The sequence below is a fragment of the Aulonocara stuartgranti genome, assembly GCF_965226115.1.
Source record: "Aulonocara stuartgranti genome assembly, chromosome: 7".
Taxonomy (NCBI): domain Eukaryota; kingdom Metazoa; phylum Chordata; class Actinopteri; order Cichliformes; family Cichlidae; genus Aulonocara; species Aulonocara stuartgranti.
Window position 1 is genome coordinate 54,462,781 of NC_138945.1, and position 12,220 is coordinate 54,475,000.

At 39.4% G+C, this 12,220-nt stretch overlaps 2 protein-coding genes across 6 annotated transcripts in view; one reads left to right on the top strand and one right to left on the bottom strand.

The window, feature by feature from the left end:
• Positions 1-791: 791 nt before the first annotated feature.
• Positions 792-4,425, bottom strand: galk2 (galactokinase 2). Its single transcript, XM_082541355.1, has 10 exons — positions 4,146-4,425; positions 3,978-4,066; positions 3,570-3,693; positions 3,337-3,430; positions 3,069-3,215; positions 2,758-2,856; positions 2,488-2,640; positions 2,040-2,250; positions 1,580-1,781; positions 792-1,074 (listed from the first exon to the last, which is right to left on the bottom strand). The coding sequence occupies exons 1-10, from the start codon at positions 4,193-4,195 to the stop codon at positions 867-869; spliced, it is 1,377 nt and encodes a 458-aa protein (XP_082397481.1). The 5' UTR covers positions 4,196-4,425; the 3' UTR covers positions 792-866.
• A 531-nt stretch (positions 4,426-4,956) lies between these two features.
• Positions 4,957-12,220, top strand: part of cep152 (centrosomal protein 152) — a 13,030-nt gene continuing 5,766 nt past the window's right edge. For 2 of the 5 annotated variants that reach the window (XM_082541347.1, XM_082541348.1), the window contains exons 1-17: positions 4,957-5,512; positions 5,622-5,739; positions 7,666-7,775; positions 7,905-7,965; positions 8,107-8,394; positions 8,755-8,902; positions 9,208-9,348; positions 9,688-9,827; positions 10,082-10,282; positions 10,418-10,565; positions 10,666-10,757; positions 10,854-11,017; positions 11,125-11,326; positions 11,439-11,543; positions 11,629-11,759; positions 11,853-11,981; positions 12,058-12,220. The exon at positions 12,058-12,220 is cut by the window's right edge and continues 138 nt beyond it. In XM_082541347.1, coding sequence (XP_082397473.1) covers positions 5,650-5,739; positions 7,666-7,775; positions 7,905-7,965; positions 8,107-8,394; positions 8,755-8,902; positions 9,208-9,348; positions 9,688-9,827; positions 10,082-10,282; positions 10,418-10,565; positions 10,666-10,757; positions 10,854-11,017; positions 11,125-11,326; positions 11,439-11,543; positions 11,629-11,759; positions 11,853-11,981; positions 12,058-12,220 — 2,313 coding nt within the window. In that variant the 5' untranslated portion in view covers positions 4,957-5,512; positions 5,622-5,649. Of the gene's footprint in view, positions 5,513-5,621; positions 5,740-6,317; positions 6,948-7,665; positions 7,776-7,904; positions 7,966-8,106; positions 8,395-8,754; positions 8,903-9,207; positions 9,349-9,687; positions 9,828-10,081; positions 10,283-10,417; positions 10,566-10,665; positions 10,758-10,853; positions 11,018-11,124; positions 11,327-11,438; positions 11,544-11,628; positions 11,760-11,852; positions 11,982-12,057 lie in introns of those variants that run through there. The other 3 variants (XM_082541345.1, XM_082541346.1, XM_082541349.1) reach the window with 3 other exon arrangements.

A 12,220-nucleotide genomic window follows, 5' to 3' on the forward strand; every position in this document is an offset into this window, starting at 1 on the left:
TTTCATTAGGGGTCACCACAGATTATCTGCCTCCATCTCAGCCTATCCTTAATATCTTCCTCTGTCACACCAACCCCCCTGCATGTCCTCCTCCACCACATCCATGAACCTGCTCCCTCGTTTCCTCCTGCCTGGCAGCTTCATATTATAAAATAACCACTCTCTCCTCCACATCTCCAAACCATCTCTTGCCTCGCTCACAAACTTATTTGGATTTGCATTTTAACCATTTACTTGATTCATACTTAATTTTTTATTATCATTTTACACGAATAACATGTAAAAGGGGCCACTTTTATGTCCTACGAAACACCCCCCCCCCCCCCCATTTCTTTTGCATATGATATATGATGCATAGACCTCTAAGCCTCCAACAATCTCTGCTCTTTTGTGAAGTAAAAAATGTTACTGTGCAGAAGTTAACATCCAGCATTTGAGCCTTTTGAATGTCTTTAATACACTTACAACCCCAACAGTCTGCGTTTCCATTGATGCACATGGAGAGAGGGTTTTGTTTGCCTTTTAATGTTAGTGTCTGAAAATTTAATATAGATGAATTTTATACAGCACAAGTTTGTTTTGGTTGTTGTTCTCACATTTGCTTTCTTTTTGTTTATGAGAAAAATGTGCAGACAGACAATGACTTCTCAACAAAATCTTACATTAGAACATAATAAAAAAAAGAACATGTTTGAATGCACCCCGGAAGCAAATTTTGGCCCTTATTTTCCAGCATGATCTATATAGAAGAAAAAGGTAAATTTATCAGTCATCATATCATTAGTCACAAGTGCAAGAAAAACCCATTTATTTCTGAAACTGAAACTGAATGACTGCAGTATAAAATCAGAAATGGATTATGAAGATCACTCCTCGAGGAAAATTGCAGCTCCACCACCTGGCTTTGACACAAACAGACTTTGTTTTTCCATCGCTGCCCTGCGTGGATCAGGGAGGTAGTATTCTTCTCTAACAGCTTGTAAGAAAGACTCCACCTTTTTACTGGGAACCATGGAAACGGCACAGCCTCCCCACCCTGCTCCTGTCAGGCGGGAACCCACAGCCCCTGACTTCCTGCAACCACGAGAAAAAACAAAAAGACAACATATTTCAGTATAGTGCTAAGTATGACACTTTAATACTATTATTCCTCTAGGAAAGATGTGAGGAAGGAGTTGCACGTACATCTACAGTCATGCTAGTGGTGTGAGGTTCTACTTACTGTAAGCACTCAGCAAAGAGCTAATGCTAACACGAGTAGAAATCATACAGCCCTTGAATGACTAAGTCCATCCTTACTGCTTCCAAAGGAACTGAGAGGGCAAGTAGCATCCTGGTTCTGCTATTCTGATGCACTTGATTAATTGATTGTCTTTTATAATTAGAACTGGGACACATGAGAGACTGTATGCAAACTAGATTATAGTTATAGTTATTATATTATAGTTTGCATTGTGCATTTTTATTAATTGAGATCTTTTTTTTGGTAAATGAACCTAAATACCTCTAAACATTCATTGGATAACATCCAGGTTTCTCTCCCAGGCTGTGCAGTAGTGGGTTAGTTTGCAGTACTCACAGGCAGATATCAACTAATTGGTCCAGTTCAGGGCAGCTGCACTCGTAGAGGTCTCTGCAGCTTGCGTGGCTTTGGTTCATCAGCTCTCCCAGTAGCCGCGTGGCATCGGTGGGTTCAGAGTCACACACGCTCTTAAACTGCAGGACTCGTGCAGCTTCCCCGTACACATGTTTGGCTCGTTGGTGAAGCTTGAACTGCGTCACTGAGAAAAATAACAGGAAAAGTGTTCCAGCAAAACCCTTAATCTTAAACCTGTTTTCATGAAACTGGAAATGAAAAAAAAAAATCTAATGTGATGGAATAACCAAATACTTGACTATCAGCAGAAAATACTATATTAAGAGTTGCTTAGTATTTACAAGAAAAATGTTCTGAAAGAAAGAAATGTAGCTCATTTCACTCGGGTAGAAGAATTTGGTTGGCTGGAAATTTAGTTCACCTAAATAAAGGTTTTACTTACTGTCCTGAGTATTAGCGCTGAGCAGCTCTGTTGAAAACTGCTCCGAGGTGATGCCCAGCACCTTGGATATCTCCTCTCGGCTGTAAGGCTCAGGATGCAGCACCTCGGCCACCAGAGCCAGCATCTCCTCCAGGGAGGCCTTCAGCTCCATCTGAACATGAGCCAGCTTCAACAGCCTGCTCGAGTCCACACCCCGCGCCTGGGCCAGCATCTGAGTACACATCCACCGTGATGTTAACTTTGAATATTACAAACTTATCACACATGTTTAAAGTTTAAAGCGAAGCGTGAGGCTGTTCATCGCTGTGTTCTTGGGTTAAATGTTGTGCTCCGTTGCCTTTGAAAGAGCACACGAGTCAAACTAAATTCAATATTAAATTGAACCTCGGGAAACAAAACAACATATATAACAGATATTTCAGGAATGCATCATGGCAACAAATAGCACCTTTGTGGCAATCCGACACTCCACCACACGGATGTTGTAGTGAGAAGAAGCAGCTTTGTTCATCTCCACGCAGCAGTTGGAAATCACAAACACGGCACCATCAGGGAGTTTGACATCGGTAGCACGCAGGGGCTGGAACTCGATCAGCTTTGCCTGGCAGACAATTCAAAAAGTTTAGCCAGCAATACTGAAGTTATAATTTGTTTATTTAGTGTATTTTAGATGTGCCATATTCGTTAAACACAGGTCAATGGCGGTCGGGCTACATACAGTCCCTGCCTCTGCCAGGAATGAAATTGACTGGTCCATGCCTCCTCCCTCTGTGCCAATGTATCGCTCGCTTTTGGCACAAATCTCCGCAAGAGCCACCTGGTGAAATACAAAGTTTTCCTTGTTTAAGCAACAAATCCAGGAGAATGTCTAACTCATGAGGATTCACATTATAACAAATTAAAAGACAATATGGATTAGGAGTCATATTCTTTGTGATTAATTGTTCATTACCTGTTGAAAGCATCATTTTTGACTATTAACAAAAGAAATTAATACATGTTTTTGGTTTGGTTACAAAGAAGCTTCACCTTGGAGAGGGACTTTTGGTTTGCCTCCATTGTTACGAGGCCAGAACAACAAACTAAGGCACTAGAACTGGACAGGCCGGAGCTCGGAGGGATCGTTCCATCTACGACACAGGACATCCCCGCTAAATTGTTTAGCCCAAACTTCTCCTGAAAGAAAAAAAAATCTAAATGTATCATGTTACGACTTATGACGCATTTAGTACATGTTATAGTGTTCATTTTTTGCCATTCCATAATTTAAGAGTATAGAACTCATCACAAAGCTTACCTGAATACCTTTAACCCCACAGAGAAAATAATAATACCACTGTGGATTGTCTCTATCTATGGCAATTTCCTCTGAACACGACACACTGAAATCCCTGTATAATGACAAACAACAAGCTTTCTGAGAACACACACTCATAATGTACAGCTACCATTGAATAAATTACACAGGCCAAAAACAAACAAACAAAAAATATATATTTGGGGCTGTTACTATAAGTGTTCACATCTCACTTGTATTTAGGATTTGCGTTGGCCAGCTGGATCTTCCCTGAATCGTTCAGTGACACAGCTGTGAGGATATTCTGCTCGATGGCCATTGGAAGCACAGAATAGCCACAGTAATCAATATGTTCACCTGTTAATGTGACAAATATGAAAAAACGTATGTGACAGACCGTGTTTGACTGGTACCACTAAAAAAATTCCTGGATAAAAGCTGCAAACAAAATCATAATATTACCACAAATGTTTTACTTTGAAACAAGGTCAAAATATTAAGAACACCCACTGGCAGAACTACTATTATCTCCAGAGGATATATGGGTATACACTGTATTTATTCAACAGATACAAAATAGATGGAGCATATACAATAATGCAATCAGTATACAACACATGCCACACAAAGTATGAAATTACCTATTAGGTTTACCCTTCCAGGTGCAAATGCATAGAAGAGAGGAGATTCCCCATACTTTGACTCAAAGGTTTCTTTTAAGTTTTTCATCCTGCAAAATGACAAGAAAAGCAATTAAGTATCATAATATCATACTCTGAGAATCACTGCGTAACCTCGTTGCTTCTCACCTCTCGTTAGCAGCTATCTTTGTCTTTAACTTGGGCGGGTTTGTGGCCATTTCTACCCGTTTTAAAGTAATTGTGAGTCCACTTGTTGTCAGACAGGAGAGCTCAGAGCTTTCACATATCCGGGTTTAGATCAGCTGACTGTCACAAGAGGCTCCCGGATACCAAAATGCTGAACTCTGGTCGGAGCTCAGCTGAGTTTAGCGTCTGTCTACAAAGGAAGAGCTGACTCTGAAGCAGCTGAGGCAGCAGAGGCAAAATGCGGAAGTTAATAGACGGAAAGGAGGCGGGTCTTATGAGTCGACGTCCACAAATCTGAACGGAGTAACTCCATATACTGATGAGAACGGTCATTCATAAATTTGATGCACAAAGTTTCTTTTTTTTTTTTTACAGTAGCCTACTTTAAATTAATTAGCTTTAATGTTAACGTCAATGAACTTCAGTAAAAAAATAAACAAAAACAAAAAAGGTAATTAAAATAACAGAAATGTAATGCCATATTTTTGTGATCAAATTCCCAGGTTCGACTAACCTGATTATAGTAACCCTGTTCACGGTTATCTTGAAATTAGTTGCTATGTCACTGTTTAACCACACGATGGGAACATCAGATTGCTTTTTAAAAATGCCAGCGATGACGAAGTTTTCATAAAAGTGTGGCTTTGTTTGCACTTAAAAATTAATACATGTTGACCATGAATAAAAAAGGAGGAAAGAAAAACAAAAAATAACATGAAAGAGCAACAACAAACATAACATTTTATATATAATTTCCAAATATTCTCGATAACTACATTACCCATAATTCTAACGACTTTGTTACCATGGACACGGGGTTAACTAGCTCCGGGGTTCTCAGCAAGAAAAGAAATCTTGTAAATAGCTTCACCTGGTATGTTTTGTTACGCCAAAAAGCATTTAAATTAATATTTTCGTGTCGGTGAATTAGCGTCAGTTGTGGTGATAATGAGTAAGTCTGTGTGCAATCAGATTCTTAAATCTGCTCTGTCTCAAAGAGCCTCAGTGGTTTGGCGCTGCTAACGCGCGCGAGTTTTCAAAGTGGGCGAGTCTAACAAGGTACGGCTAGCAGGAGTTAGCTTTGTTCGCTACAAAGTTAGCTTCCATCTTAAATGTTCGTAAACTGGCCTATAATTTGGCATTAAACCTGCGTGTCTTATTAAACGTGTTGGGCATATGTTTCCAGAGCTCGGCTGGATCGTTTGTTTGGCATGTCCGGGTTTACCGCTGGCTAAAAAGCCTCACTGTTTTGTAATAAACAGTGCAGCATGGCTAACAGTTAAAGCTAATACTCAATAAAGGGTTACGCAGTTCAGCAAAGGAGACATCTGGCGTCTTTTAACTAACGGGTAAGCTTTGATATATATTTCTAGCTGATATCAATGCGTAATTTTAGTTAACTTGAGTTTTTAACTGCTGTCAAAGATAAATTAAGTTTTGTTGTTCCTGTTTTCCTAGGATCCCCTAAACGACCAGGAGGGTGTGCATGATGTCTATTGATTTTGACAGTGCTGCTCTTCAAACCCAACACGATGAAGAGGAATACGACCAAGAGGACTACGCCAGAGAGCAAGAGGTGCAACACTCAGATCTACAGCTTTTCAGAATTATTCAGATAACATCTGTCTGATAGTTGTGCATCCAGTTGTTGGACTGAGTTCACATTCGGCATGCACCCTGAATTTCTTAGGATATTTACAATAACAATTTGATGGATATTATTTATTTACTTTGTTATTTAGTGCCCACTTAGCTAACTGAGAAAGCATATTGTGAAAACACGATTTGTCTTTCGGCTCTTCATCTAATTGTCTTTAAACATATTTAGCCAGCTGACTCTGCTTGTTTCATCGCGCATTGGCTACAGCCATCATAGTTGCTGATATCAGTCAACACAGTAGAAAGCCTGTGCATGTTATTCAACATGCAAGAACACAACATCATGTCCAGCTAATGCTAAAATTACAAAATGATAAGAAGCCATTATTTATCTCAGCTTACTTTACATTTACTGTCACTGTGTACAGTGATTGTATGTTTACCAAATTGGACTACTACTGTTAATCTTACATTTCTCTTTGTGAGTTTGTAGTGCTGTCTGGGGAATCATTGACAAGTGCATTGTTTGAATTTCACAAGCACTGCCTGCTTCACAGTTACTCACTGTTATTACTCACAACTATAATCTGTTGTGCTGTGAGCTTGAGCTATTATTGGCTCAAGGAAAAGGCCTCCTTCCAGGTGTGTCACACTGAAACCAGCTCAGCCCTTTGGCTTCCCCACTTTCTATTTGGGTTACTTGGCTTCAGGAGAGAGAGTGAAGAAGCATTTGCTGATCTTATAGAGCTCAGCATAATGGGCTTTAAATAGTATTAATTAAATTGATTTTCATTTCATTTATTTTTATTTATTCTTTTTTTTTCTTTTTTTAGGCTATAACCTACTTATAATACACTAGCTCGTTATGGATAATGTCTGCCAGCAGTAACTGGAATGTTTCTGCTCCAGTTAACTTCGCTATATGTTTTGTCTAAACAATGGAGGTCTTTGGGAGGCAAACAAGACAATACCACAGGGAGCCGACAACATGCCAGGCACATTTTGGATGTTTTACACAGAAGGCCTTCTCTACAGGCAGATTAGGCTGGGGGTTATCTCGTGGTTTCACAGCTAAAGTAGAAATGCCTTTTCAAATTTTGTTGACTGTGTAAGTGGGATAATATGGGTCCTTTGGTTGTGGACACAGTGGAGGATCTGAGGAGTATTCAGCGGTCCTTATGGGAAGTAAGTCCAGCTGGCTCTGCTTGTTTCAACACACATGGCTGTTTGTTATGTAACTTTGGTTAGTCTGTTACTGAAGAGTTTGGGTTTTTTGTGTCATTTTATTTGTAAGAGTCAAAATATTAAACAAGGGTACATTTGAAAAGCCTTAATGAGAATCAGTTTTATGTCAAAGTAAATTTACACATATGGGTTCTAAACCAGTGATTAACATAGGAGTAAATTCACCCATTTAGGTCACAAAATACAAATACTGCCATATGAGCACAATGTGCAAATATTTAAATAGTAGACGTTTTTTTTGCCATATAAAGATTGGGCTACACTGTGCAGTGCTGTGCAAAATACAGTCGGAGAGTGCAAATACTTCCATGATTAATCATTTAATCAAAGTTTATCCTTAAATCTCATATGCAAACACAAAAAGCTTCTGAAAGTGTTTTAAGGTATAGCCTGAGTCATTTTGATTTAGTAAATCTGCACAGCATAATGTAATGATATTTAATATAACAAGTATTTCTCAAAACTGCAGCTAAATAATAAAAACACACTGCATAAGACTTTTACAGCCTTTTAAGCTGTCAGTGATTGCTTAGCTCTGGTGTTTTTTTCCTCTATCTTTGTTACTTTATAACTCAGTTGCGAAGCAACCATGGTGACTCATTTCCATGTGCTATTTTCTCTCTTTCTTTTTTTTTTTTTTTTTTTTCCTTTCTCGCAGCTGCACAAGCTGCTCACAGACCTGCCTGATGACATGCTTGAGGACAGCATTGACTCTTCCTCCCCAGAGCTGGATTACACTGCCTGCAGTAATAAAAACACTGGCAACAGGTAACACATGTTGCTGCTGATGACACTATTGGTAATGTCACATTTCGAGAACTCTGGGTGTGGTTCAAGACAAGCAGATTTGTTGTCACTGCAACATTAGTTATCATTTGTTGTGCTTTCTCTACTTAGCCCACAGTCCAGCTGGACTCGGCAATGGTCTGATCATCCAAGGCCAGCCCCTCATACACAGGTAGAGTGTTAGTTTATGTTCAGTAGTAGATTTAGGGGCCTAGAATATTTTTGCCATTTAAAAAAAATACAACTCATAAATGGTGCATACAAAAAAAGTTCAAAAGGGAAAGAATCACTCTCTGTTATTGTCTCTCTAAAGAACTATGACGAAGGGTTGAACAATGAGTATGCATATAAGGACGGAGCTGCTCGTATTAATGGACATCGGAGTCCTCCTCAAAGTCAACCACTGCCTCACACCTGGAACCAGGATCATCAGTTCACACAAGCAGATTATACATGCACAAGCATGGGCACAGACAAAATGACAGAGACCAGTGATTTTTCCACCGAGTTTGAGTCTAAACCATACCCTCAGGGTGCCAGTAATCATGTGGAATATAATGGAGAAAGAGGATACATAGACAAGCAAAACCACCAATTTCAAGTGAGTGGACCATTTAATTTCAAAAGCGTCCAGAAGGTCGTAGCTGTTATTGTGCTGTTCTTTCCTTTAAAGTTTTAGGTCTTAATGCCTCCAAATCATTTGAATAAATAGTAACATGAAAGGGTTTCTAGTATTGTTTTTAAAAAAGCAGCATTTTATTCCAAAAGAATCATACATTACTTGTGTCTATGAAGTTTCCTCAAATGTCATTTTAAATTAACATCTTGTTATCTGGCAATTTGTAGTTTGTGCATTTTTATTTTTTTTATGTTTGTATGTTTTGTTTGTGTATTTTGTGTTTTTTTTTTTTAAATACAGCAACATTTTCACTACTTTCATACTATGTTTCTATGTTTAAAGTCTGAAGTATGTGACAGAGGTGCAAATCAGTACAAGTTGAGCTACAATCCTCATCATCCTGCCCATCAGCCAAACATGTTTAAGCCACAGGCTGCTCCGCAAGGTCAGTTTGACCATCTGCAGAGAGATTTCCTTGACTCGACACAACGTAAGTCTTACTTTCATTGACTAAATAATATAACTGAGTACACTGACATGTAAATATAAACTATTTGATGAGATGTGTGCCTGTTTCGGGACTGCAGGTGGAGATTGTCAAGTAGCTTAATCTGTTACAAGGCTTTTTTTTTTTCTTCTAGTTGTATGCATAGTCTAGCTGTACTGCAGAAAGGTGTAATTTGTATCGCCAGTGGTTTTAAAAAACAAACAAACATAAAACGACATTGCTTAAATTGAAAATGTCTTCACAATTAAAAATGACTAAAATTAAACACTAAATGATCTTTGTTTCAGAAAATGCTGACCGGGAGCAGCTTGCCCAGGTGCAGATTTTGAACAAAGCTCAACAGAGGCAAATTGAAGACTTGGAGCGAAAACTTGAGGATTCACGGCGTAACATGAGATACCTCGAGCATCAGTTTGTAATCGTCAAAGGTATGTTCAACTTTAAATGAGGGACATCTCACTTTGTTGCAGTACTTGAACAGTGATGTGATTTTGGAGATTTCTTTAATACTTTCAGGAAGAACATTTAATGTTGGTACTTAATTTTTTTTACAAGCATCATAATAATAATAATAATAATAATAATCCACTCAAAACCTTGGGCACTTGGGACTTGAGAGGGATTGTCAGTTTATATAACTGAGATTAGTAGAAGGAAATGTAAGTTTTTCTTTAGTTGGTTAAAACGTCTGCCCCCTTGTGGCTGTTAGTGATGTAGCACTTCTTGCCAGATGTACTGATGGTCCTTTTAAAAAATATTGTCCATAGATGAAAAGGACGGCCTAGCAGTAAGTTTAAGGGAAGCAAGTCGATTGATTGAAGAAGCCAAGGAAAGAGAGGTCCAAATGCAAAACAAGCTGAAGGCAATGGAGCAGCAAATACAGATCCTCACTGAGAGAGACCACGAGGTGTGTTCTGTGCTGACAAACACTGTTTTCATTCTATTTTCTTAGTTATTTAATGCTAAATTTAAGACAGTAATAATATTTAAGTATAACTATTAAAGAAACATGCGTTTACAGATTTAAGAATTTAATATGAAATTTTGCATACAAATGTGTCTAAACCAGCTCTGCTTACTGAAACATGATGCATGACTGAAACCTTTGTATGAGAATGCTTCTTTTTAGTGTATACAGCAAAGGTTTTCTTTTGTTTGCAGAACATGAAGAAACAGAGGGTGGCAGATGCTGCGGTAGACAGCATGAAGCAACAGATGTTGGAGCTTCGCCGTTCTGACACGCTGTCCAGAGCGTGGGAACAGCATGACAGAGACCTTGCCGTCATAAAGGAGAAGCATGAGGCTGCTCTGTTAGCCCTGCAACAGAAGCTGGACTCTACCTCTCAGGCTTTGAATGAACAGGTCTGGAGTTTTATTGACATAGTATTAGAAAATGGAACAAGTTAACCATAAGTCCATTGTTTGTCATCAGACAAATTTTGATCATATTATTATTATTGTTAAGTCAGGGTGTGTTTTTTGTTTTGTGGCTTCCAGCTTGATATTGGTCAGAAGTTACGGGAGCATGTGAAGCTGTTGGAGCGCCAGAGAGAAGAAGAGCAGCTGGAGAGAGCCAGAGTGGTGAATGCACTCACTCAGCGTCTGGAAGAGAGTCAACAACAATGTGCCAAGCTGCTGCAGACAAGTGTGTGAACTCCACATGAACATTACTGAGCAGCTGACACCCACATTACCTTATTCTTGCTCACATTTAATTGATCTAATTATCTGTTTTTTATTTTCAGATTCAGTGCAAGAGATGAGTCAAATGCAAATCAAACTACAGCAGGCACTGTCAGCCAAGGCCCTGAGTGAGAACATGAACAAAGTTTTACAGGTTTGTCCTCAGATTTTTCTAAAGCACAACTACTTCTGTGACTTCTGATGAACAAGCTGCACAAATGTTTTGTGTTTTTCCATTTTCACCCTAAAGGAGGATATGGCTGATCTCAAGGAGCAGATCGCTCTGTATGAATCTGCAGTGAAGCACGGTGTCATTGTGATAGACCTAAGCAGCAACTCGGAGAACCAGCTGTCTGAATCCTGTGTGGATTTGGGGTTGAAGAAAACAAACAGGAAAAATGGCACACTTAATAGGTAACCGTGTGAATACAGACCAGTCATTGTGATCTGTATCTCTTCCCCTCTTGGGCTGAACTCTCCAGAGTAACCTTTGGAAACACATCTTTCTGTTGTTTTGTCAGTACTGCTTTGGCTCACCTGTCAGACTCTAAGCTGCCTAAGGATGAGGCTTTAAGGTTGCTACGAGTAGAGATGCAGCGCTGCCTGGGTAGTTTAAAGGGGAAGCGGCAGAAGATCAACCAGCTGCAGGAGGAGCTCCAGCAGTGTCAGCGTCGAGTGAATGAAATGCAGATTGAATTAGATGAAAAAAAACTTAACTCTGAGGTGAGCGCTGACTCCTGAAAATTGTTACTTTTCTAAACTTTGGTTAATTTTATAAAAGGACTAAAAGTGGGTGGGATTAGGTGACTGATGCAGACATTTTTGATTTACCCAGATGAAAGAAACCAGCCAGAAGAAACATCAAGACATGACTGGAGACTCTCAAAAAGAGTTGATGAGGTTACAGGAGGACAAAACACACTTGCAGGAACAAGTGGAGGTGGGTTGACGTTTGTTGCCAGACTAATCATGTTCTTAGTTTTTTGGCTAAGTCACAAAAGACTGTTGTCTTCTCCAAACTGCAGCTGCTAGAAAAGAAGAATCAGGAGCTGAAAGAAAACGAGGAAAAACTGAAGTCTGCCAATTCTGAGTTGTGCACCAAAATGAGGGAAATGATCCAGGAGCTCGATCAAGAAAAGCAAGAAGCTGCTGAGAGGTAAAGTTGACTCTTTCTCTTCCTCCTCTTTCTTGGGGCACGTGTATTTTCCTGTTATGTGTATTTATAAGTATATGTGCTTCTTTTGCTTAGATCTGAGCGGATTCATCAGCAGTACAGGAATGATGTGGTTAACAGGATCAGAACAGAACTCATGCTGGAACACGATGCTCAGGTAGAGCGGCTGACGACACAGCACCAGCAGCAGCTTCAGCAGTTACAGTAAGTCTCCTGCATCTCATGCTAAAAATATAGTTGATTTCAGACTTTTGTGGATATTTTTCTATTTTTTCCACAGAAGCCAGCTCTCTGAAGCTAATGATAAGATGCTGGCGGTACAAGAATGTTACATATCTGTCTGCAAGGAGAAGGACTTGCTTGAAGAAAGCATCCGCAGCAGAGAGAAGGAGGAGAAGTTGATCAGAGAGGAGAGTGGCACAGCTATGCAGAAGCTGAGAAGT